Raw genomic sequence first — 26151 nt, forward strand, 5'->3', positions numbered from 1 at the left:
TGTAAAAAACTAATTTTGGATAAAATCAAATCATGCATATTTATTATTTTCTTAGAAAAAAATCTATAATTGAAAACTGAACTATAGCAGAAGTAAAGAATCTCAGTCAATATTTTAGAAGGTACCTCTCCATTTCTTTAATTAAACTTGATTTATACCATTCTTCCATTAACCTAGAGAACTTAAAATTAATGTTTTATGATCAATTATATTGTCCAGCTACCGTACACCCAAATATGCAGCTTTAATTCTCCTTCACAATTTTAATCATAGTGATTACCAAAGGAGGGTTACAGACACTTTTTCACATCCAATACAGGAATCAGTTTGAGTCACCGCAGACATACGACAGGCATATACTACAATTCAATGAAAAGATTAATTGATTCCACTTGAATTTTAAGGACCCATTATTTTCACAGTGTGTGGAATGTAAATCAAATTCTCCCTTTTCCTCCTAAATTGGAAAACCTACCAAATAAACAGAATCTAAGAAAATATGGATTATTCTTAAATTTTTGAAATATTTAAAAAATGTCTTTGAGACTGTAATCTTGGAAGTAACTTAATCACGTTATCAGCTTCTTAAACAGAAGAAAGATTCACCTTGTAGCTTGGAAAATACACAAGTGTTACCCTGCTTTCAAAGCCTGCTTTCATTTGAAATATGGTAAAGATGTTCTAATAAACTCTGCAAAGCAAAAAATGCCATCCCTTGGTGTGATATAAATAAACATTTGAAAAACAAAAAAGAACAAAGAGGTAAATTCTGAGAGCAATTTCAACTAGTTAACAAATATCTTTATGTAGTTATTTAGGTGTGTTTTCTATTATTTTTAAATTGTGCTACTTTTCCAGAAAAAAAATTTCTCTAACTATTCATATCCAAGTCTCAACACTGTTAAGCATGTCTATGAGGAAAATAGTTTCAGTTTTAATGAATATATTTAGAAAAAGCATCAGCCAACAGACCCAAGCAAACCCTAAATACCTGAATTTCAGTGATGCAAATCTAATTCATTGGAAGATAAACCTAGGCCAAGAGTATGATTTGAAAAAATCCATATATTTCTAGTTCACCTCTGAAAAGTTATGAATGATCAGTTGTCTTCATAAGCTTCATGGATTCCTGTTCTTGAGCAAAACTGTTTTATTTTTGACTGTTAACTTCTATTCTTTAATTTCTCCTCTTTCCATTTGTGTAAAGAGCTCTTCTGCACTACCTACAGACAAGAGAATATGCTTTAGGAGAGTCAAGTCTGTTTATTTATTTATTTTTTTTTTAATTTATTTTTTGGCTGTGTTGGGTTTTTGTTGCTGTGTGCGGGCTTTCTCTAGTTGGGACGAACAGGGTCTACTCTTCGTCAAGGTGCGTGGCTTCTCATTGCAGTGGCTTCTCTTGTGGAGCACGGGCTCTAGGCACACGGGCTTCAGTAGTTGCAGCACACGGGCTCAGTAGTTGCAGCACGTGGGCTCTCGGGCCTGCAGGCTTCAGTAGTTTTGGCACATGGGTTTATGGCTCATGACCTCTAGAGTGCAGGCTCAGTAGTTGTGGCTCACGGGCTTAGTTACTCTATAGTATGTGGAATTTTCCCAGACCAGGGATTGAACCCATGTCCCCTGCATTGACAGGTGGATTCTTAACCACTGTGCCACCAGGGAAGTCCTCAAGTCTATTTTTAATAAGCACAATGGTAATAATTTTGTAATTTTCATTCATGTAGCAACTTTCATAACAGCATCTTAAAAATAAATTCCTACCCATTCTGTAGAAATCGAGACATGATTTCTTTGGAAGTATAAAATTATTCCACTAAAGAAGAGCACTTATCTCCCTGGAAGTAGCAGAATATACTAAATATATCCTATAAGCAGTATAAAATAAACTTGTTAAAGTTGCCTTGCCTTAACACTTTTACCATTTTTTAAGAAATTCTTATGTCTAATAAAAGAAAATTTTAAATATTAATGCATTTAAAAGGAATGCAGTACAAAGAAAATATATATGTAGAAAAATATATTCATTTGTAGCAGAAATAAATCCATAATATAATTATTTTATGTGATGTACAATTACAGTAATGAAACTAAAATTAAAATCTGCATTCTAGTAAAGGAAATAAAGTCCACCTACATGGACGTATGCAAGCATTTCAGAATGTTACTGTTTTAGTATCCTAAGGCTGCCATAACAAAGTACCGGAGCCTGAGTGGCTGAAACAGTAGAAATTTATTGTCTCACAGTTCTGGAGGCTGGATGTCCAAACTCAAGGTGTTGGCAGGGTTGGTTCTGTTGAGGGCTGTGAGGGAAGAATCTCGTTGGCTTGTAGATGGCTGTTTCCTCCCTGCATCTTCATATCACTTTCCCTATGTGTATACATCATTGCATCCAAATTTTCCATTTTTATAATGACACCAGTCATATTGGATTAATACTCACCCTCATTTTAATTGCGTTACCTCACTAAAGAGTCTGTTTCCAAATAAGATCACATTCTGAGATACTGGAGGCCAGGACTTCAATATATGGATAGGGGAGAGAGAGGAACATGGTTCAACCCATAATACTATTTTAAAATATTTTTTTAAAGGCAAGAATAATCCTGGATGTGAACATTCTGTGTTTATAGATATTATAGCAATTGTCCACATTGAAATGTTTTCAAAGACTAATACGTGAAAGTCAATTTATATTGATCAAAATAACTCATAATGATGAAAATTTGTATTTTTCTTTTTCAGATAGAATTTGAACCTTTGTCTTGAGTATGATACAGATCAGCATAATAATTTCTCATACAGTTAAATGAAGCTATCAAGCAGTTGTTAAGTACAGAGTCATATTGAACAGATAAAGGATTTGCATCACTCAGATTTATTGGATATGAAATATATAGATATACTGAATACAATTGATCACAGGCAAAAAATAATATGTAGATATGTAGACACAGTTAGAATTCAATACAAATACATGTGAGCATATCTTACTTCAATCATGACCAGAGGTTTAAACATGTGTTTTCATGGGAAATTGGTAGGGTTGAAGATACTGCTTTGCAAGGGTGCTTTTTATTTTACTGAGAGAGGAAAGGGTTTTGTATACATGCCTTGGAAGCCTCAAAATACCAAAAGGGTAGGAACTTCACTAAAGACTGAGCAGCAGGAGCCACATTTAGCAAAATTTGAGTTATCATAATTCTTACCACTCTTTTAAAAATAAAGAGTCTTACATATCTAAGACTATGACACTGGAAGAAATAAAGTGTATTGTAACAAAATAAACTAGAATTTGGGGACCAGACAAAGCTTGAACAATAAAGGAATTCCTCAGCCTCTGTTTCCCCATGCCTAAAAGATAGTATGATAATCACTGCCTTAAGAGATTTTGTGAAGACCAAATGTAATATAATCTGAAGATCTATCTGGAAGAGAGGAAATTATAGTTGAATCTTTACCTAGGATGTCAGACATTTTTCCCAGAAATAGAACATACAATCCTAAAATTTGTACAGAACCACAAAGACCCCGAATAACCAAAGCAACCTGGAGAAAGAAGAACAAAACTAGAGGCATCACACTTACAAAGTTATACTAATCAAAAGAATTCGATATTGGCACAGAAACAGACACATAGATCAATGGGGCAGTATAAAGAGCCAAGAAATAAACCCACATATATGGGTTAATTAATTTACAATGAAAGAACCAAGAATATACAACGTGGAAAGGTAGTCTCTTCAACAAAGTGTTGTGAAAACTGGACAGCCACATGCAAAAGAATGAAACAGGACTGTTATCTTACACCATACACAACCTTAACTTAAAATGAATTAAAGATTTGAATGTAAAACCATAAAACTCCTAGAAGAAAACATAGCCAGTAAGCTCCTTGATATTGGTCTTTGCAATGATTTTTTTTTGGCTCTGACACCAAAAGCAAAAGTGACAAAAGCAAAAATAAACAAGTGGAGCAACATCAAATTAAAAAGCTTTTGCACAGCAAAGGAAACCATCAACAAAATGAAAAGGCAACCTGTGGAATGGGAGAAAATATTTGCAAATCATATATCTGATAAGGAGTTATTATCCAAAATATATAAAGAACTTATACAACTCAATAGCAAAAAAAAAAAAATCTATTTAAAAATGGGCAAAGACATACAGATGGACAAGTACATGAAAAGATGCTGAACATCACTAATCATCAGGGAAATGCAAATCAAAACCACAATGAGATATAACTTCATACCTGTTAGAATGACTATTATGTATTAAAAAGACAAGAAATAACAGGTGTTGGTGAGTATGTAGAGGAAAAGGAACACTTGTGCACTGTTGGTGGGAATGGAAGTTGGTGCAGTCACTACAGAAAACTGTATGGAGGCACCTCAAAAAATTGAAAAAAAAAACAACTATCATTTGGGCCAGTAATTCTGGTTATTTATTGAAGAAAATGAAAACACTAACTCAAAAAGATATACACATCCCCATGTTCATTGCAATATTATTTACAATAGCCAAGATATGGAGACTACCTGTGTCCATCAACAGATGAATGGGTACAGAAAATGTGGCATATATATATATATATATATACACACACACACACACACAATGGAATATTATTTTGCCATAAAAAGAATGAAATCTTGCCATTTGTGACATGAGTGGACCTTGAGGCATTATAATAATTGAAATAAGCCGGATGGAGAAAGACAAACACTATCACTTATATGTGGAATCTAAAACAAAACAAAACAAAAACAACAAACAAACAAAGCCCAAGCACATAGATTAGTGGTTACCAGAGGCAGGGAGTGGGAGTGAAAGAAATGGGTGAAATAGGTCCAGAGGTGTAAACTTCCAGTTATAAAATAAATAAGTCATGGGACTGTAATGTACAGCATGGTAAATGTCTATAGTTAATAATACTGTATTACATATTTTGAAAGTTGCTGAGAGAGTAGGTCTTTAAAGTTCTAATTACAAGAAAGAAAATTTCTAACTAGGTATGGTGACGGAAGTTAACTGCAGTGATCATTTTGCAATATATGCAGATATTGGATCATTATATTGTATACCTGAAACTAATATAAAGTTATATGTCAATTATGCTTCAATAAAAAATGCTTAAAAACGAACTAACAACAACAAAATTGTGTGAATTAGTGCTTTTGTTAACATAATATATCTGATGACAGCATTATACACAGACTCAAAAAAATGCTACTTTTATAACAACATAGATGAATCTGAAGACAATGAACTTTGTAATATCGTGATATATGATTCAAAATATGGCTATAGTGATGATGTCAAACGTGCATGTGAAAAGTTTGAAAAAAGTCTTTACATAGGGCTTCCCTGGTGGTGCAGTGGTTGAGAGTCCGCCTGCCAATGCAGGGCACGTGGCTTCGTGCCCCAGTCCGGGAAGATCCCACATGCCGCAGAGCGGCTGAGCCCGTGAGCCATGGCCGCTGAGCCTGCGCGACCGGAGCCTGTGCTCCGCAACGGGAGAGGCCACAGCAGTGAGAGGCCCACGTACCGCAAAGAAAACAAACAAAAGAAGTCTCTACACATATATTTTCAATCAAAGTGAAACAAGGAATATGACTACATTAATGAAATTTTATATAATGTGATTAAAATATGTAAAAATAATTATATTAATAGACGATTATATCTTTTTACTATTTAACTGCTACTATCATATTCATTATATATCTATGTCTATAAACACATCCAATTATATAAATATTCAATTTCCTCCTCTAATTTCTTTGATCTTTGAGTAAACCAAATACTTTTATACGATCATATCATATTCTTCTTCATGATCCTTCTTATAATCAGGTACACAAACATGCTTAGTAACATACTATGTGGTTTTGGATGCTTGAAATGTTAACTCCTTCTACTTTCTATGTAGCTGAATAACAGAATTAATGAAGTATTCTCATTATAAGCCCCAAATAAAAATTATAACCAGGAATGTCTGATGTGAAGTCAGCTAGCCTGGGAGTCTACCTCTGAAAGTGAACAAAATAAATCACTGAATGCTAGAATTAAGTGGGATATAAATTATGTGCCAAACTGTTATTTGATTGATGAGAAAACTTAAAGAGAAATCAAATTATTTCCCATGGTCACTCACCCAGTTGGAAGACCAGAACCCAGGTTTCTATATTCCATTTTCAGAACACTTTCTCTTATATCACTGTAGCTCCCTTTTTAGTCCCAAACCATCCTTTAAATGTCCTCTTTACACTGAAAGATAATTGGTTTTTGGATTGGAGTACTGAAAGGTTGAGCTGAGCTACCAGCCTAAAACAAGGTGGTAGACATGGAGCCAAGGAGTGACCATGTAGTCAAATTAAGATGAGGTCATTAGCATGGGTCTTAATCCAGAATGACTGCTGCCCTTATAAGAAAAGGAGAAGAGACACAGAAGGAAGACAGCCATATGAGGACAAAGGCAGAGATGGAACTTATGTTGACCCAAGCCAAGGAATATTTGGAGCTACCAGAAGCTGGAAGAAGCCAAAAACAATCTTCCCCTAGAGGTTTTGGAAGGAGTATTGTCTTAACAAAGCTTTGATTTTGGACTTCTAATCTCCAGAAGTGTGAGAGAATAAATTTCTGTTGTATTAAGCCATCCAAGTTTGTGGTAATTTGTTACAGCAGCTCTAGGAAACTAATACACTCCCCTAGTTTTCACAGATTAAATATTTCATATTAAATAGGAGGTGGTCAGCAATATCAAATACTGAGAAGAATGGGAAGAACAAAAAAGTGTCTAGAAGATTTGGTAGCAAGGAGAACGTTGGTGGATAATCAGTAGAGTGGAGTTATCAAACTGCAGTAGGTTGAGGGGTGAATAAAAGATAAGAAAGTGATGTATTTAAAGCAAAGTTTTATAATATGAACTCCACTAAGATATGGAGAAGAGAAATAATGTGGAATAGTAGGAAGAAGGAGAGTCAAATAGAGGGATTTTTAGTAAACACAAGAAACATCAAATATTTATAGGACACATTTAAATACATATTTAAAAGACAGAACATCTTATACTATTTCAACACAATAAGAAATGTGAGTGGACAACACAGAAAATCTTCCAAAATAAGCTTGTGCTTGATTACTTCTCTATGACACTGTCCTTGGAGTTCATGTGTATTGTGAAAACTTCTTTATAGACGAAATCACTTCTCAGCATGGGGAATTAGGTAAACTAATATACATCAGATGAGTCCTTGGATGGGACCCCCATTCATCTTTTGCGAAAATCTATTTTATCAAGGATATTGTTTCATAGGCTTGTGGCAAATAAATCCTTCTGCTTGTTTCTAAATATGGTTAACAAACAGTTCTCATTGGTGTATTATTACTTGAGCAGAAAGTGTAGAACTCATGGCTCCTCTGAGAAGTCTCATTATAAGTTTACCTTTATAAAGAAAAGATTGTAATTATAGGTGGAATTGGTATCTGCTAAATTTCAACAATGACTTGCTGTACTTAGGCTTTGCTTAGTAATAGAAAAAATTATTATGCCCTTTAAGTCATCTTTCTGAGCTCTTGTTTATTCTTTAAATGAAGATTAAAATAAAATCTACCTCATAAATCCCTTGCAGGGATAAAAAAAACTACACAAATAAAAATATTATGCAAATTGCTATAATTGCAGTTTTCTTACCAAAACACATTTATGGCAGGTAAGTATGTATATAATAAGTTGTATATCTTATGCTTCATGACAAAATTAGGGTCAGAAGTGATTTATGTAATCATTACTGTCAAAGTTCTTTAATAACCGGCACTTATAAATTTTAGATATAGAGATTCATTCATTTTCTTTAAATTTAGTAACATTTATTGATACATATAGCCCATAATGAACCTTTGTCCCTAAATTCCATTAGAGACAAAAAATGAAGTTGAAAACATTTCAAAAAGGAAGTAAAATTATTTATGTAATCAACAAAAGATAATGAAAGAGAAATATTCTTTAGATTTTTATGATTTCAATTATATGTATGCATACATATGTATATATACATTAGAGAGAGAGAGAAGAAACAGTTAACCAGGAGCATAAACATTCTACTGTCTAACCAAGAAGCTCTAAATCTTGCCAAGAAAAGCTTTGGGAAGTTGTCTGGAAGATATACAGATACATTTCAGAGCAAAAGTTAAAATACTCTTCTATTTCCATGAGGCATGAACCTTACAGAGAACAGAGATATCTACACTTTTCCCAAACTTTCTACTATTAAGACGTTTTCACCTCTTTCCATCTCCTTTTGTCTCTGAATAGCTTATCATGCCTAGTAGAAATGTAATGATGGCCACCCAAGAAGAAAGCATACATCTTTCTCTGGGTATCTGACATAAATACACCACACCATCTGAGAAACCTGACATATAGCTCTAAAACAGAGCACATTAACAATGGATGCAAATTAATCAATGATATTCTCTGGGGTTTATAATGTCAAAATCTTCTCTCATGTGCAATTTCAGGTTTAAAAGTGTTAGAATTTGACTTTGTTAGCTGATTGATATTTTCAGATGGCAATTATTTTTTCTCCCAAAACAAATGTGAAATAACAAGCTTCTGTAAATCTCACAGAACACCAATTTTCAGAATATCTAATTCAATGCTGTATTTACATTTAAAAGGCACATATGCAAGCTGGTAAAATAGTAATATTAGATGGAATTGAATGGCAAAAAATGGGAAAACAAGTTGAATTCCCACTATGAAAATTCAATAACTTTTCACTCTGTGGAATTTTTTAAATTGCCAAGATACTGATAATGTTAGCAGGTTTCCTGGCACTACATCATTCCATATTTTTCCCTTGCAGAGAGATCTAAACATGGGCTACTGAATACACACACACACACACACACACACACACACACACACACGGGAGAGCCCCTCACTCAATAAGAAGCAAAGAAGTGAGACTATTACATACATAGTCCAACCACTTTTAATGCCCTCTAATGAATGAGTGATACACCCAGTTCAGGTTCCTAAGATCTCTTCCATATTATGACTCTTACGACCCCAAATATGAAATAGTCAGGGAAAAATTGACTTCATGGCATAAATTATTCCCATAATTTAGTTTTATAACTTAAATCTACAACTAGAGCAGTATTTCTCAACCTCAGCACTAGGGAAAATTTGGACCAGATCATTCTTTATTGGGTAGGGGTGTGTCCTGTTCATGGCATAAGGTTTAGCAGCATCTTCCACTACCTACCCACTGGGTGCCAGTAGCCCTTCATCCCTCCACCCTCGCCAACTGGGACAACCAAAAATGCCTCCAGACATTGCTACATGTCTCCTGGGGGCTGAATCCCCTCAGCTGAGAACTTGAACTAGAGCTTGATCCCTGCACACTGCAGAAACACAAGCCATGCTTGTGTGCTGTCCTATACACCTAGAGCAGTCGGCACTGACCGTCTGAGTGTTAGTTATGCGGCTCTCAAGAGCTCACGAAATCTCCCTGGGTGGAAATTGTCAATGTGTATCCTGAAGTATGTCCACAGAAGAATCAAAAATCTTAGAGAAGCAGGAGGGGGGAAATGATGTCAATGTGAAACTGACTGTGGACTTGAATGATGACAGCTCAACTAAATATATCCAAGCAGGGAAGATGACAAATGACAGCTAGCAGGCTGGCTTAAAATATTTTCGCAGTGGAGCACAGAAATTGATATTCATAGCAGAACATTAGGAAAAGGTTGAATTCTACACAGCATATTTTCTTTTGGGAATATATAAATGTATATATTGTGAAAAAAATTAATTCAAGGAAAGCACTTAGCACGGTGCCAGATGCATGGTGAGTGCCCATTAAATGGGCAAGTGCTGACTGCTTTTCTTAGTAGTAGGACTACTAGCATTGTTCTCACTATTTAATTCTTTACGCATTTAAACATTTTAATGCTTAGGAATATTTCTCCTAGGTGCCTCTCTGTCTCTACCTCTCTTTCTCTCTCTGTCATTATAGAAAGTTCTCCTACACTGTTGGTGGGAATGTACCTTGGTGCAGCCACTGTGGAAAGCAATATGGAAGTTCCTCATAAAAGTAAAAATAGATTTACAATATTCTCCACTCCTGAGCATATATCCAGATAAAACTATAATTCAAAAAGATACATGTGTACCTATGTTCATATAGCAGCACTATTCACAATAACCAAGACATGGAAACAACCTAAATGTCCACTGACAGATGACTGGATAAAGAAGATGTGGTACATATATACAATGGAATATTACTCAGCCATAAAAAAGAACAACATAATGCCACTTGCAGCTATATGGATGAAACTAGGGAATATCATACTAAGTGAAGTAAGTCAGAAAGAGAAAGACAAATACCATATGATATCACTTTTGTGTAGAATCTAAAATATGACACAGATGAACCAATCTATGAAACAGAAACAGACTCAAGTCATAGAGAATAGACTTGTGGTGGCCAAGGTTGAGGAGGGGTAGGGGAGGGAAGGACTGGGAGTTTGGGGTTAGCAGATGCAAACTATCATATATAGGATGGATAAACAACAAGGTCCTACTGTATAGCACAGTGAACTATATTCAATATCCCATGATAAACCATAATGGAAAAGGATATGGAGAAGAATATGTGTGTGTATACATATATATATATATTTATGTAAAACTGAGTCACTTTGCTGTACAGCAGAAATTAACACCACATTTTAAATCAACTATACTTCAATTTTAAAAAGTCAAAGAAATAGACTTAAAAAAAAATTCTTTCTCATCTTCAAAGGCCCAACTCAAGGGTGAACTCCTCCTAGTGGCTTTCCCCAAGGGCCCTCACCCTTCCATGTGAAGAATTAATTTCCCCTTCATTTGTATTTTGTATTCATTTGTACAACACGTAGTACATACTTACATCATACTGCTTAGCGCATTGCATTATAGTTATTAAAGCCTGTGTGTGGCAAGCTAATCCCAACCCCTGCCTCAGGCTATGAACTGTAAGGATCTTATTTACTCTCCTTGTGTACCCTGTGCTGGCCACATGTAAGTTGCTCAGGAAAAGCATGTCCAACTCCGCTGAATTATCTGGAAAATTCAATCATGTGGAAACCTCATTTCCCAATAATGCCAGATATGTGAGGGGTGACTGAAGAGAAATGCCTTCTATACAGAATTTGGGGCTGTCAGCTTCACGTGAAAAGATTAAATGAGTGTAACGATGTGTATTAAGTTTTTACGAAGAAAAATAAAGATTTGGATAATATCAGAACACTTTTAAATGGCACGCATTGACATATGAGTAGGGATAAACAGGGAGGTGGGAGATAGTAGGAATAAAACATATAATTTTAAGAGTTTTAGGTCTTGCTAAGATAAATAAGTGTGAAAAGAGATGACATCATGGGTCTGTCTCTTTCATATTTGATCACATAACATTGTCAAAGGATTTCTAGATGAGATGGTTAACAGACCAGAGAGCGTCTTGAATATAAAACATATCTATAAAACATCAGTCTAACTTACTTCAAGGATCCCCACCTTGAAACTCCTAGATGATATGTTATGGGAAGTGAGCTTTAAATATGTGAAATTATACACACACACACACACACACACACGTTTGCATTGTCAAATGCATTGCATTAAAGAGTACAGTCTGCACTGACTTTTCAATTGTTTCTTAGTTTAATTCAAAACACTATTACACACTACTATATATAAAATAGATAACCAACAAGGACCTATTGCATAGCACAGGGAACTGTAGTCAATATCTTGTAATAACCTATAAAGGAAGAGAATGTAGAAGAAAAAAATATATATGTATATACACATATGTATAACTGAACCACTTTGCATTATACCTGAAACTAACACAACATTGTAAATCAACTATAGTTCAATAAAAAATTTTTTAAAAAGAAACAGTACATAAATAAAATCCACAAGTTTGAAGACAAGTTTTAAGAGGTGACCTTAGGCTTGAAAATGTCTAGAGGTACAAGTTTATTTTCATATATCCATTTTAGTTCTTGATTTGATAACTATATGAAAACACAAATACTCAACAAATAATATTTGGATATTAAAATGGGTTTCTCAAATTGAAATTCTTTCCATTTTACTGTGATCACATGATATATAAATGAAGGATCTTTAATCCTTCCTCCTCAATTTCAGAGAATTAAAGTCAAGGTTCCCAATTGGCAGGAATATTTTCCATAAAACAGGGGAAAGAAAAAAATTTATTTATCTTCATTTGCTGTGGAAAAAAAAATGCCTCTTGTAGCTTAAGAAAAAAATAAGAACAACTTATTTTGTTAATCCTTTATTTTGTTCAGTTTAGTTTTGATTTTTGCCCCTCTCTACCTGGAAATGTTTGGATGGTTATTTGGTAAAGAAACATGTAACATACTGTTGTTTCATTATCTTCACTTGCTCAACTATGCTTATGCCTGTTTTGATTACAAAAGAAATTTTCACTGTAAAAATTTAGAAAGTACAGAAAAGGGGGAAAATTAAAATTTAAAATTACCTGCAAGCTTTCAATGAACACTTGCTGCTTCCTTCCAATCTGTTTTCCACATGAATTCATCCTAACATAATTATGTGTATTATGTGTAAATAAAGTTTGTTTCCTGTTTTGTTAAATTAACATTACAGCCTGAGCACTTTCCAGTGTTACTAACATATTTTTAAAATACAATTTCTACTTGCTCTATGAAGTATAGCATTTCCATTTGCCATGAAACAAAGTGCAACTTTTTTTCTTCTGTTTAAAATTAAAATGTTCTCAGTCTATGCTATGGTAACCAATAATACTGTGAAAAACATTTATATGTGAATCCTTTTCTAATTTTCTGTATCTCTGATACTTCTGTAAAATAAATTCATAGATAAGCAGTTTCCCATCCTCTTGAACTGTACTTTTTTTTACATCTTTATTAGAGTATAATTGCTTTACAGTGTTCTGTTACTTTCTGCTGTATAACAAAGTGAATTAGATATGTGCATACATATATCCCCATATCCCCTCCTTCTTGTGTCTCCCTCACACCCTCCTTATCCCACCACTCTAAGTGGTCACAAAACACCGAGCTGATCTCCCTGTGCTATGCAGCTGCTTCCTGCTAGCTATCTATTTTACAATGGTAGTGTATATATGTGAATGCTACTCTCACACTTCGTCCCAGCTTACACTTCCCCCTCCCTGTGTCCTCAAGTACATTCTCCACATCTGCGTCTTCATTCCTGTCCTGCCCCTAGGTTCATCAGAACCATTTTTTTTTTTTTTAGATTCCATATATATGTGTTAGCATACCGTATTTGTTTTTCTCTTTCTGACTTACTTCACTCTGTATGACAGGCTCTAGGTCCATCCACCTCACTACAAATAACTCAATTTCGTTTCTATGTATGGCTGAGTAATAATCCATTATACATACGTGCCCCATCTTCTTTATCCATTTATTGGTTGTTGGACAATTAGGTTGATTCCATGTCCTGGCTATTGCAAATAGAGCTACAATGAATATGCTGGTACATGTATCTTTTTGAATTACGGTTTTCTCAGGGTATATGCCCAGTAGTGGGATTGCTGGGTCATATGGTAATTCTATTTTTAGTTTTTTAAGGAGCCTCCACACTGTTCTCCACGGTGGCTGTATCAATTCACATTACCACTAACAGTGCAAGAGGGTTCCCTTTTCTCCTCACCCTCTCCAGCATTTATTGTTTGTAGATTTTTTGATGATGGCCATTCTGAATGGTGTGAGGTGATACCTCATTGTGCTTTTGATTTGCATTGCTCGAATGATTAGTGATGTTGAGCATCCTTTCATGTGTTTGTGGGCAATCTGTAGGTCTTCTTTGGAGAAATGTCTATTTAGGTCTTCCACCCATTTTTGGATGCATTGCTTTTTTTTCTGATATTGAGCTGCTTGTATATTTTGGAGATTAATCCTTTGTCAGTTGCTTTGTTTGCAAATATTTTTTTCCCATTCTGAGGGTTGCCTTTTCGTCTTGTTATGGTTTCCTTTGCTGTGCAAAAGCTTTTAAGTTTCAATAGGTCCCATTTGTTTATTTTTGTTTCTACTTGCATTTCTCTAGGAGGTGGGTCAAAAAGGATCTTGCTGTGATTTGTGTCATAATGTGTTCTGCCTATGTTTTCCTCTAGGGGTTTTAAAATGTCTGGCCTTACATTTAGGTCTTTAATCCATTTTGAGTTTATTTTTGTGTATGGTGTTAGGGAGTATTCTAATTTCATTCTTTTACATGTAGCTGTCCAGTTTTGTCCCACCACTTATTGAAGAGGCTGTCTTTTCTCCATTGTATATTCTTGCCTCCTTTATCAAAGATAAGGTGACCATACGTGCATGGGTTTATCTCTGGGCTTTCTATCCTGTTCCATTGATCTATCTTTCTGTTTTTGTGCCAGTACCATACTGTCTTGATTACTGTAGCTTTGTAGTATAGTCTGAAGTCCAGGAGCCTGTTTCCTACAGCTCCATTTTTCTTTCTGAAGATTGTTTTGGCTATTCGGGGTCTTTTGTGTTTCCATACAAATTGTGAAATTTTTTGTTCTGGTTCGGTGAAGAATGCCATTGGTAGTTTAATAGGGATTATATTGAATCTGTAGATTGCTTTGGGTAGTATAGTCATTTTCACAGTGTTGATTCTTCCAATCCAAGAACATGGTATATTTCTCCATCTGTTTGTATCATCTTTAATTTCTTTCATCAGTACCTTATAGTTTTCTGCATACAGGTCTTTTGTCTCCATAGGTAGGTTTATTCCTAGATATTTTATTCTTTTTGTTACAGTGGTAAATGGGAGTGTTTTCCTAATTTCTCTTTCAGATTTTTCATCACTAGTGTATAGGAATGCAAGAGATTTCTATGCATTAATTTTGTATCCTGCTACATTACCAAATTCATTGATTAGCTCCAGTAGTTTTCTGGTAGCATTTTTAGGATTCTCTGTTTATAATATTATGTCATTAGCAAACAGTGAAAGTTTTACTTCTTCTTTTCCAATTTGGATCTTTTAATTTATTTTTCCTCTCTGATTGCTGTGGCTAAAACTTCCAAAACTATGTTGAATAATAGTGGTGAGAGTGGGCAGCTGTGTTGTTTTCCTGATCTTAGAGGAAATGGTTTCAGTTTTTCACCATTGAGAACAATGTTGGCTCTGGGTTTGTCACATATGGCTTTTATTATGTTGAGGTAGGTTCCATCTATGTGCACTTTCTGCAGAGTTTTTATCATAAACAGGTGTTGGATTTTGTAGAAATCTTTTTTTGCATCTGCTGAGATTATCATATGGTTTTTATCCTTCAATTTGTTAATATGTTGTATCACATTGATTGATTTGCATATATTGAAGAATCCTTGCATTCCTGGGGTAGATACCACTTGATCCTGGTGTATGATCCTTTTAATGTGCTGTTGGATTCTGTTTGCTAGTATTTTGTTGAGGATTTTTGTTTCTATGTTCATCAGAGATATTAGCCTGTAGTTTTCTTTTTTGTGTGATATCTTTGTCTGGTTTTGATATCAGGGTGATGGTGGCCTCAAAGAATGAATTGGGGAGTGTTTCTTCCTCTGCTATATTTTGGAAGAGTTTGAGAAGGATAGGCATTAGCTCTTCTCTTAATGTTTGATAAAGTTCACCTGTGAAGCCACCTGGTCCTGGGCTTTTGTTTGTTAGAAGATTTTTAATCACAGTTTCAATTTCAGTGCTTGTGATTGGTCTGTTCATATTTTCTTTTTCTTTCTGGTTCACTCTTGGAAGGTTGTACTGTTCTAAGAATGTGTCCATTTCTTCCAGGTTGTCCATTTTATTGGCATAGAGTTGCTTGTAGTAATCTCTCATGATCTTTTGTATTTCTGCAGTGTCAGTCATTACTTCTGCTTTTTCATTTCTAATTCTGTTGATTTGAGTCTTCTCCCTTTTTTTCCTGATGAGTCTGGCTAATGGTTTATCAATTTTGTTTATGTTCTCAAAGAACCAGCTTTTACTTTTATTGATCTTTGCTATTGATTCCTTCATTTCTTTTTCATTTATTTCTTTTATGATTCTTTTCCCTCTGCTAACTTTGGGGGTTTTCTGTTCTTCTTTCTCTAATTGCTTTAGGTGTAAGGTTAGGTTGCTTATTTGAGATTTTTCTTGTTTCTTGAGGTAGGATTGTATTGTTGTAAACTTCCCTCTTAGAGCTGCTTTTGATGCATGCCATAGGTTTTGGGTCGTTGTGTTTTCATTGTCATTTGTTTCTAGGCATTTTTTGATTTCCACCTTGATTTCTTCAGTGATCTCTTGGTTATTCAGTAGCATATTTTTTAGCTTCCATGTGTTTATATTTTTTACAGTTTTTTTCCTGTAATTGATATCTAGTTGCATAGTGTTGTGCTCGGAAAACATACTTGATACAATTTCAATTTTCTTAAATTTACCAAGGCTTGATTTGTGAACCAAGATATGACCTATCCTGGTGAATGTTCCATGAGCACTTGAGAAGAAAGTGTATTCTGTTGTTTTTGGATGGAATGTCCTATAAATATCAATTAAGTCCATCTTGTTTAATTTATCATTTAAAGCTTGTGTTTCCTTATTTATTTTCATTTTGGATGATCTGTCCATTGATGAAAGTGGGATGTTATAGTCCCCTACTATTAGTTTGTTACTGTCGATTTCCCCTTTTGTGGCGGTTAGTATTTGCCTTATGTAATGAGGTGCTCCTATGTTGGGTACATAAATATTTCCAAATGTTATATCTTCTTCTTGGATTGATCCCTTGATCATTATGTAGTGTCCTTCTTTGTCTCTTGTAATAGTCTTTATTTTAAAGTCTATTTTGTCTGATATGAGAATCGCTACTCCAGCTTTCTTTTGATTTCCATTGCATGGAATATCTTTTTCCATCTCCTCACTTTCAGTCTGTATGTGTACCTAAGTCTGAAGTGGGTCTCTTGTAGACAGCATATGTACGGGTCTTGTTTTTGTATCCACTCAGCCAGTCTATGTCTTTTGGTGGGAGCATTTAGTCCATTTACATTTAAGGTAATTATCGATATGTATGTTCCTATTACCATTTTCTTAATTGTTTTCGGTTTGTTTTTGTAGGTCTTTTCCTTCTCTTGTGTTTCCTGCATAGAGAAGTTCCTTTAGCATTTGTTGTAAAGCTGATTTGGTGGTGCTGAATTCTTTTAACTTTTGCTTATCTGTAAAGGTTTTAATTTCTCAGTCTAATCTGAGTGAGATCCTTGCTGGGTAGAGTAATCTTTGTTGTAGGTTTTTCCCTTTCATCACTTTAAATATGTCCTACCACTCCTTTCTGGCTTGCAGAATTTCTGTTGAAAGATCAACTGTTAACCTTATGGGGATTCCCTTGTATGTTATTTGTTGTTTTTCCCTTGCTGCTTTTAATATTTTTTCTTTCTGTTTAAGTTTTGATAGCTTGGTTAGTATGTGTCTTGGTGTGTTTCTCCTTGGATTTATCCTGTATGGTACTCTCTGTGCTTCCTGGACTTGATTGACTATTTCTTTTCCCATGTTAGGGAAGTTTTCAACTATAGTCTCTTTAAATATTTTCTCAGACCCTTTCTTTTTCTCTTCTTCTTCTAGGCCCCCTATAATTTGAATATTGGTGTGTTTAATATTGTCCCAGAGGTCTGTGGGTCTGCCCTCAATTTTTTTCATTCTTTTTTCTTTACTCTGCTCCCTGGCAGTTATTTCCACCATTTTATCTTCCAGCTCACTTATCTGTTATTCTGCCTCAGTTATTCTATATTGATTCTTTCTAGAGTATTTTTAATTTCAGTAATTATGTTGTTCATCACAGTTTGTTTGATCTTTAGTTCTTCTAGATCCTTGTTAACTGTTTCTTGTGTTTTCTCCATCCTGTTTCCGAGATTGTAGAGTATCTTTACTCTCATTACTCTGAATTCTTTTTCAGGTAGGTTACCTATTTCGTCTTCAATAAATTTGGTCTTGTAGGTTTTTACCTTGCTCCATCATCTGTAACATATTTTTTGTCAATCTTTTTTTTCTTTTGTTTTTTATGGGTGGTGCTGTTTTCTTGTCTTACTGGTTGTTTAGCCTGAGACGTCCAGTACTGGAGTTTGCAGGCAGTTGGATAGAGCTCGGTCTTGGTGCTGAGATGAGGACCTCTGGGTGGCCTCACTCTGATTGATATTCCCTGTGGTCTGAGGTTCTCTGTTAGTCCAGTGGTTTGGACTCAGAGCCCCCACCACAGGAGCTCAGGCCAGACTTCTGGCCTGGGAACCAAGATCCTGCAATCATGTGGCTGGCGAAGTAATGGTCCCTAAAAGACACGGACATCCAAGTCCCTGGAACCACCTGGCTGATGCACGGCAATGGGGTCCAAAGTTGCCAGAAGGGCCGGGCAGTGGCCTGAGGAGCAGAGAGTGGCCTGGTCTCCTCAGAGTCAGAGCCAGGCCATCTGCATTGCCGGCAGCACCCAGAGTGCCAAGGACTCCACTTGGGCTTGACAGAAGTCTGCACCCCGGATTCATGTCTGAGGCTCCTTGAACTGTATTTTAAAGGAGAATTTAACTATTTATCTAAAACTTGGGTTTTCAGGAACAAGTTCACAGATAGCTCCAACTGCTCATAAGTTGGGTGGTGTTCATTTCATTACTAGACTTAAGAATGTACCAATTCCTTTCATATGAATCAAAGATCAGCTAATTTTTTATTAAGGAAAGTCACCTAGCATCATTTTGCTTACTTTATCTTAACATAAACAGTAGCAAATGGTAGCTATTGTTATTATAGTAACCACCTACTTTTGGTTACCCTTTGTATACAACCCTCTAAATCCTAGTAAAATAGTTGCGCCTATTAAGCTGTTAACTGATATATTTATTAAGTATCAACTCTGATCTTTGCATTGTGATAAGCACCAGTCTTTCCCACATCATTTGAAATATTTTTATTGTTCTGAAATACTTATTTTTGCTTTTATTTTTGTCTATAGATTTTTAAACTGAGACTCCAAGATGTACATCAATTTCCCCATGTGGGAATTCCAAAGACCCTGCTCTTATTACTATATGCTACCATTTTCTACAAAGGCTTTGAAATTCTACACAGAAACCTGAAATACACTAAGAGGCGTATGTGCTGTTTCTATATCTTATGTCCCTTAAATGTCTTTCTTTGGCAGAGAAAGTGGAGTGTTAAAAGGGGATCCTAGATTTACAGACAATAGCACAGCACAAGGTTGCATTTTCTCACACTGTGGATTAATGAACCACTCAGTGGATGACTGCCTTTTTCAAAGATAAGGAAGGCATTTTGTGAGAGATTCTCCCACCTGGTCAATGATACATAAAATTGAAATGTACAGTATGCATGGGTACATTTGTATGTTTCAGACATTGAAGCAAATAATTGGGGGAAAAAATTCCATACCCATTACCAAAAACAAATACACAGGAGACAATAGGTATAGCATAACCCTACAGGAGAAAATCATAATTCAGCAACAATACTTAATAGTAGATGTTCAAAAAATGTGAACTTGGTAGAATTGAATCAATATTGAATTGAATTTACTGAATTAAAAATTTCAAAATAATTTTCATTAAATTGAGTAGAATCCTATCCAATCTCTGCCACCCTAGAGTCTGGAATGGTAGAGTGAGACAACACCAATCAAAGAGATACATGTACTTTAGATTTTAGAAATCATTTTCAAAGATTTAGGAAAAGTATCAGTGAAATTCTGGATCTTAGAGTAGATTAAGTACACATGTTAAAATAAAGTCTTAGCCAAATTATACCCAAGAATACTCAAAGAGCAGGCAGATGGAGTTGTAGAAACATTGAGAATAATATGTTTAACATCAGTTATAATCAGAGAAATACCAAAGTTTCAAGATAGACAAATGTTCCATTTTTAGAGAGAAATGAAACTTCCAAAAATTATGAGATCTGATTAAGCATCAATACTCATAAATATTTCAAATGTATTATTAATAAAAATCAGCATGGGTTCATTCATAAAGAAATCTATATATTATTATCAATGGACTCTTCTATTAGTCCTTTATTCTCATCATTGTTATTAGGTTTTAAATTATGTAACTGTAGTTAACATACTTAGAAAATAGAGTGAAAGAAACCTCAAAGGGTAGCTAGTTCAATGGATGACATTCAAAAATATCCTGAGCAGGGCTTCCCTGGTGGCGCAGTGGTTGAGAGTCCGCCTGCCAATGCAGGGGACACGGGTTCATGCCCCAGTCCGGGAAGATCCCACATGCCGCGGAGCGGCTGGGCCCGTGAGCCGTGGAGGCTGAGCCTGTGCCTCCGGAGCCTGTGCTCTGCAACGGGAGAGGCCACAACAGTGAGAGGCCAGCGTACCACAAAATATATATATATATATCCTGAGCAGATAGAACAATGGACCTAAATAAAAGTTAGGACCTTTAATTGTGATCAGTGTAAATGTCTATATTTAGTTTCAAACAATTAATTAATAAATAGGGGCCTGCTGTACAAACATTTCCTGTAAAAAATACTTGGTATGTTGAATAACCAAGTACAAATTCAACTTTCATAAAAATATATTGTGAATGGTCAAAAGGTAAGATAATTCAAGTATTTTAGGATATGTTCATGGAAGAAGTATCCCATTCATGGGTAATGATAATTTCAAAACTGTATCAAACAAATTCATAGTGCTGAGACTAAAAAAAAAATCACTTAAGACACTATCCCTTCTTTAAGGAGCTCACCAGCCCAAGTGTAGAAACAGATGCAGAAAAGAAGAATTATAAATAAAATATTTGTTAGCTATGGCAATATAATTAGATGGTATTTGGAGCATTATTTTCAATTCTAGTCGTTTAATTTTAAAAGACACCCCCATTATTTAGTATTTAAAAGAATACTGTAGTATGCCAGGCTCTGTCCCTGTGAGAAAAAAATTAGTATCCTCATTTTATAACTGGAACCACAGGATTGAGATTTAAAACAAAAAACAAAAAATTCACCCACAGATAAATAGCTAGTACGTGTTAGAGCTGAGAAAAGAACAGAGATCTTTCTGCCTTGAAATTAGTGCTCTTAAAATAACAGTGTACAGAGATCAGTATTTATTAAGGTGTGTCTTGCTAAACCAGTGTTTCATAGGATGTTAAGTATTACAGACCCAAAGAAAAAGATTCCATAGTCGAATAATTTTGAGGAAGACTAGGAAAAACCGAATTGACAAGTTTCTTTACCATAAAGACCTTGCAAGACTTTACTATTCTGATATGCATGGTGAATCTCCTAAAACACGGTCTAACAAGTAGACTTTTCAAATGCTTTTGACCCCAGAAGCTTTTTATACTTTTTCTTCATTGAGTATTGTGAGGGGCTAGTGTTCTATGGAACACCCATTGAGAAATCCTACTCACTAGAAGACCAAGAAAAATCCAAAGGCCAGGAACTAGAAATATTCAGTAAGGAGAGAAAGAGGCCTTAGTGAGCTCATGACAGCTGTCTTTAAATATTTATCTCATCAAACAAGGACATAGTATTTCATCAAAGGGAAAATCTAGATTTAATGAATGGAAGACAAATTTCACCTCAATATAATATTCCAATAAGAATTTTCTTTAAAAATGTAAGAGCTGTCCAACAAAAGTGCTAATCATTTGTAAAAGGTGTTACCCAAGCAATTTCTGCACTGGTCTGAAAACACCACTAAAGTCCCTTTCTAATTCTTATATGTGATGGCTCATTTACAGTAATTATCAGCTGAGGTTATCATACATTCAGTATTTCAGATTCTCTGTCTATTTTTGTACCATTTTCAATTAAGCATTTTATAGACAGAAGACATACAGGTTAACTGTCAGAATCTATTGCAAATACAATGTCTTCCATCAAAATCCACATAACACTACACAGAGTTTACACTATGCCAGGGAAAAATAAAGCCACTCTTCTCCAATTTATAAAACAACAAGTAATTTAAATCATCTTAATTATAAATTTCATATGTGCAGAATAAAATGAAAGTTTTCTCATTTACAAAATGAGGTGAAGGGCCTGAAAATCACATACAGGGGAGCATGAGACCCTCTAGCACACAGATTGGTGTAAGGAGTAGGAAAAGCTGTGAAATGTACAAGACACATTTCAGATCAGTTACATGCATCTTTCATGTGTCTATACCTGCCTTGATGCCATTACACTCAAAGAAGCATGATTTGATAGGCCACGTGGGTTATCAATGGATTTTACTACAATGTAACATTTATTTGCTAGGATAATAAGTCAGATATAAATTTGATACCTATTTGTGTATTCCTTGATGATCTGATATATGCTAATCTTAATTGTTTCATTTTCAAATCGGCTGTTGCTCCGGTCCTTATATATCCTGAATTCTGCTGCTGTCACTGCTTCTCCATGAGGAATCTGAGTAAGATCAAACCGGAATTCTTTGTAATGCCTTCGCTGGTGAGAAAAATCCTTGTCTCTTTCAACTGAAAAAAAAAAAAAAAAAGAAGTAAAAAGTTAGGCCTTTATAAAGTATGGAAATTAATGGTAAATTCTTTCACTTTGAAAACAAACAAGCAGGATGTTATAAAACTGGGAAAACATAAAACCACAGACTCATATGTGTTTCCAGTTGAAGGAAATTCCACAAACCAACAGCCTTTAGTTCAAAAGCAATATAACCTCTGTGGTTTTATACAAATTCCTGGCTCCTAAATGGAAAGGTTATCCAAAAATGTTTTTAAAAGTGAAGGTTGTAAAGTTATTACTAGTGTGTATCAAGTACCAGAACAGAGAAGTGTTCATACAGGAATTAGCACTCTGTGATAGAAAGCTCCAGAGTTCCAGGTGAAGCCAATGGTGAGATTTAGTACAGTCGAGGGAGGAAAGTCGGAAGGAGGCCCGAGGAGCTGCTGGCACAGTGGGGCTGTGTTTATGAAATTTTAGAGGTCAAGGAAACAAAACAAATGCATTTTCACAAGAAAGATTGTTTCTAAAGTGTCTTCCCGGGTGACGTTTTTCCTCCTTTTAGCAAATGCAAAGCTCTACCTTTTTTAATGCACTTTCATTAGTTCTTATAGATTATTGAGTACAACCTCCCCAACCCGTGGTGCAGCATCCAGTCTCCCAAAGATCTCTACTCTTATGCAAATTTGAGAGAGGAACATATTTCCGCCTTCAGCAACCTTCCCACCAAATGAGGTCAGAGAATTTTTCCTCTTGGGAATATTAAGGAGTGTTGAGGGATTCAGGACAGTGTCAGGCATATCATTACATAATCCAGCTTTGTAAAATGATGTATTATTGGATACAGTCTATGCTTGTTACTGAGCAGTGTCCTTGGCCTTTCCTAATCAATAGAAATTGATAAGAGGCCAGACAAGAAATTCAGACAAGGCTTTATTGGGGGCCCTGCTATAGCAGGGGGGAGCAAAAACAAGTAACAGTTTCCCTTCCTTGCTCCCAAGTTGGGGCAAGCTGGTTCCTTATATGGGGTGAGGGTAGGGGTGTGTCCAGGAGTTGGGCCAGAGGGGTGGCTTGCCCACCCCTTACGTGGCATTGTGTGCAGGGGGCATGCACAGTACCTTGCTTTTGCTCCTGACACCCTGTTTTTGCTCCAGGCTCTTCAGAAGTGGCAATTGGGTTTTTGGCCTTTTTGTATCTTGTTGTCCATAATTTGCCCCAACTGCTCATGAACGCAACTATACTTAGTCCCTTATAGGGTTTTTTTTGTATTTTGTTGCTTGAGGAGAGATGTTTGTCCAGGTGCAAGCACTGCAGCAAAGGGTCCCAGGTCCCAGGTCACAGCCTGTCTCATGCTGGGTACCAAAATCTTTCTTAAGGAACCACCTATTAAAAGGGTTCATTTTTAGTAATGCAATATCATTTGATGGAATTAAGTTTCTCAGTGCTGGTAGGTTTCTCAAAATCTCAGTTACCTCAGATAATATAGGACAGATTACAAAAAAAATTCACTGCAAAGCATTGTGTTCCAAGTGTCTCACAAACCTACAATAATTTTTTAAAATATATCCAGTGACATTTCATTGCTGAAATGTTGTTACAAGAAGATAAAAGATGTATGTTATATAAACAATTCACAATGTTCAAATATTGGATTAAGACACAAAAAATATCTTTAGGAGGTTAATTGAAATGATACCAACACTGCTAAAAATATATGAAACTTGGGATCCTTAACTAGAGGAAGGGTCAAGGTTAAGGAAGAGAGAAGGCAATCATGATCATCGAGGAGTGATTTTTGGGAACCCAGGCTGCTGGATTCCTAAATTCTAGTGCCAGACAGAGCTCCATGTCTGAGAGGAAGTTCATGACAAAGGAACCCACAATTCCTTGCCTTCATCCTCCAAAATAATCTCTGGTTTATTTTCTCCAGAGGAGTAGGAGATGGTTTAAGAGAGCTAGGAGCTCAGCCCCACCTCCATCTCAGATACCTACACAAGCAAAGAGGAAAATGTAAGCTACACCTGGACTTGGTGAGAACGGTGCTCTCGGGCTGCCTGGCTACACCAACACCACCTCCCATGACTCATGAGGTTTTGTTTTATTTAAGTATCATTATCTTGGTCCTAAGAGAGGTCCATTCCCCTGGAGAGATCATTAATTAACTTTCCCTAAATAAGGAGGATGACTACATTTTTAAGATCCTATTTTGGTCCATAATTTAAACCTCTTTTCTGTCTGAGCTCCAGCTGGCGTTAGTGTAGACTGCTATGAACGGGTCTCCATCTCCAAAGTGTAAGGACAGAAAACACCTACAAACTGGATCTCTAATAACTAGAGTGTACTATGAATATTAAAACTAGCCACAACTCTTGTTTACAGAAAAACTACATTTTTTTTTCAGAATCAATTTTATTTATTTATTTATTTTTGGTTGTGTTGGGTCTTTGTTGCTGCATGCAGGCTTTCTCTAGTTGTGGCGAGCGGAGACTACTTTTCGTTGCGGAGCACAGGTTCTAGGCATGCAGGCCTCAGTAGTTGTGGTACACGGGCTCAGTAGTTTTGTCTTGCAGGCTCTAGAGAGCAGGCTCAGTAGTTGTGGCACACCGGGCCACGTGAGATCTTCCCAGAGCAGGGCTCAAACCCATGTCCCCTGCACTGGCAGGTAGATTCTTAACCACTGCGCCAACAGGGAAGTCCCAACAAAGAACTACATTTTTTTTTTTTAAGAACTACATTTAATTCACTGTAAAATTGTCTTTTCTGATCCTAATTTAAACAAAGTAGATGACATCATGAAACAGTATTTAAATAGAACCACTCTAAGCATTTTATTGATATTAACATATTACACTTCATAACAACCTATGAAGTAGGTTCTATTATCGTCCTCATTTTGAAGATGAAGAAACCGAGGAGGCAGAGAAAAGAAATACCTTGCCAAAGAATTTGAATCCAAGCATTTGATGCCACCAAGCTATGGTTCTAAAATGCCGGGATAGGCTGCTTCTGCTTATAAACTACTACTTTGTCCTAATTTACTAAGTATTTATGCTTTAATAAAGATCTGATAAATTAGGAGTTTGGGATTAACAGAAACACACTACTATATATAAAATAAGTAAACAACAAGGACCTATTGTATAGCACAGGGAACTATACTCAATATTTTATAATAACCTATAATGAAAAAGAATATATTTATAATATATATTAATATATGTATGAATCATTTTGCTGCACACTTGAAACTAATACAACATTGTAAATGAACTATACTTCAATTAAAAAAAAAGAAAAAGAAACAGAAGAGTCATTTGAAATCTTGCATTCACAAGTCCAAAATCCAAAAAGCTCTGAAAACTGAAAATTTGGTTTCAACTTCAGTTGGCAGAAGAACTGGAAATTAACTGATTTGAGGTGACTTTAAAGTCCCTATTTATCTCACTTTAACTTACTGGTTTGCTGCAGAAATGTTCCCAGTGTTTGACTACGTGGCACTGTCCCAGACTCTGCTTGAGGAGTTCCATACTTTATGATCTAAGCATTCATCAGTCATTCAAAAATATATATTCTCTATTCTGAAAGTCAATATTCAAAATTCTAAGTGATAACAATCATTATTCAATTTTTCATTA

At 35.5% G+C, this 26151-nt stretch overlaps 1 protein-coding gene across 1 annotated transcript in view; it reads right to left on the bottom strand.

Moving 5' to 3' along the window:
• BMP5 (bone morphogenetic protein 5) overlaps positions 1–26151 on the bottom strand; it is a 117878-nt gene that overhangs the window by 38848 nt on the left and 52879 nt on the right. Inside the window, exon 2 of the mRNA XM_022581537.3 lies at positions 22344–22536. Coding sequence (XP_022437245.1) covers positions 22344–22536 — 193 coding nt within the window. The remainder of the gene's footprint in view (positions 1–22343; positions 22537–26151) is intronic.

The sequence above is a fragment of the Delphinapterus leucas genome, chromosome 10 (genome assembly GCF_059928025.1).
Source record: "Delphinapterus leucas isolate spDelLeu-1000000601 "Yukka" chromosome 10, BTC_Dleu_Yukka2, whole genome shotgun sequence".
NCBI classification, from domain to species: domain Eukaryota; kingdom Metazoa; phylum Chordata; class Mammalia; order Artiodactyla; family Monodontidae; genus Delphinapterus; species Delphinapterus leucas.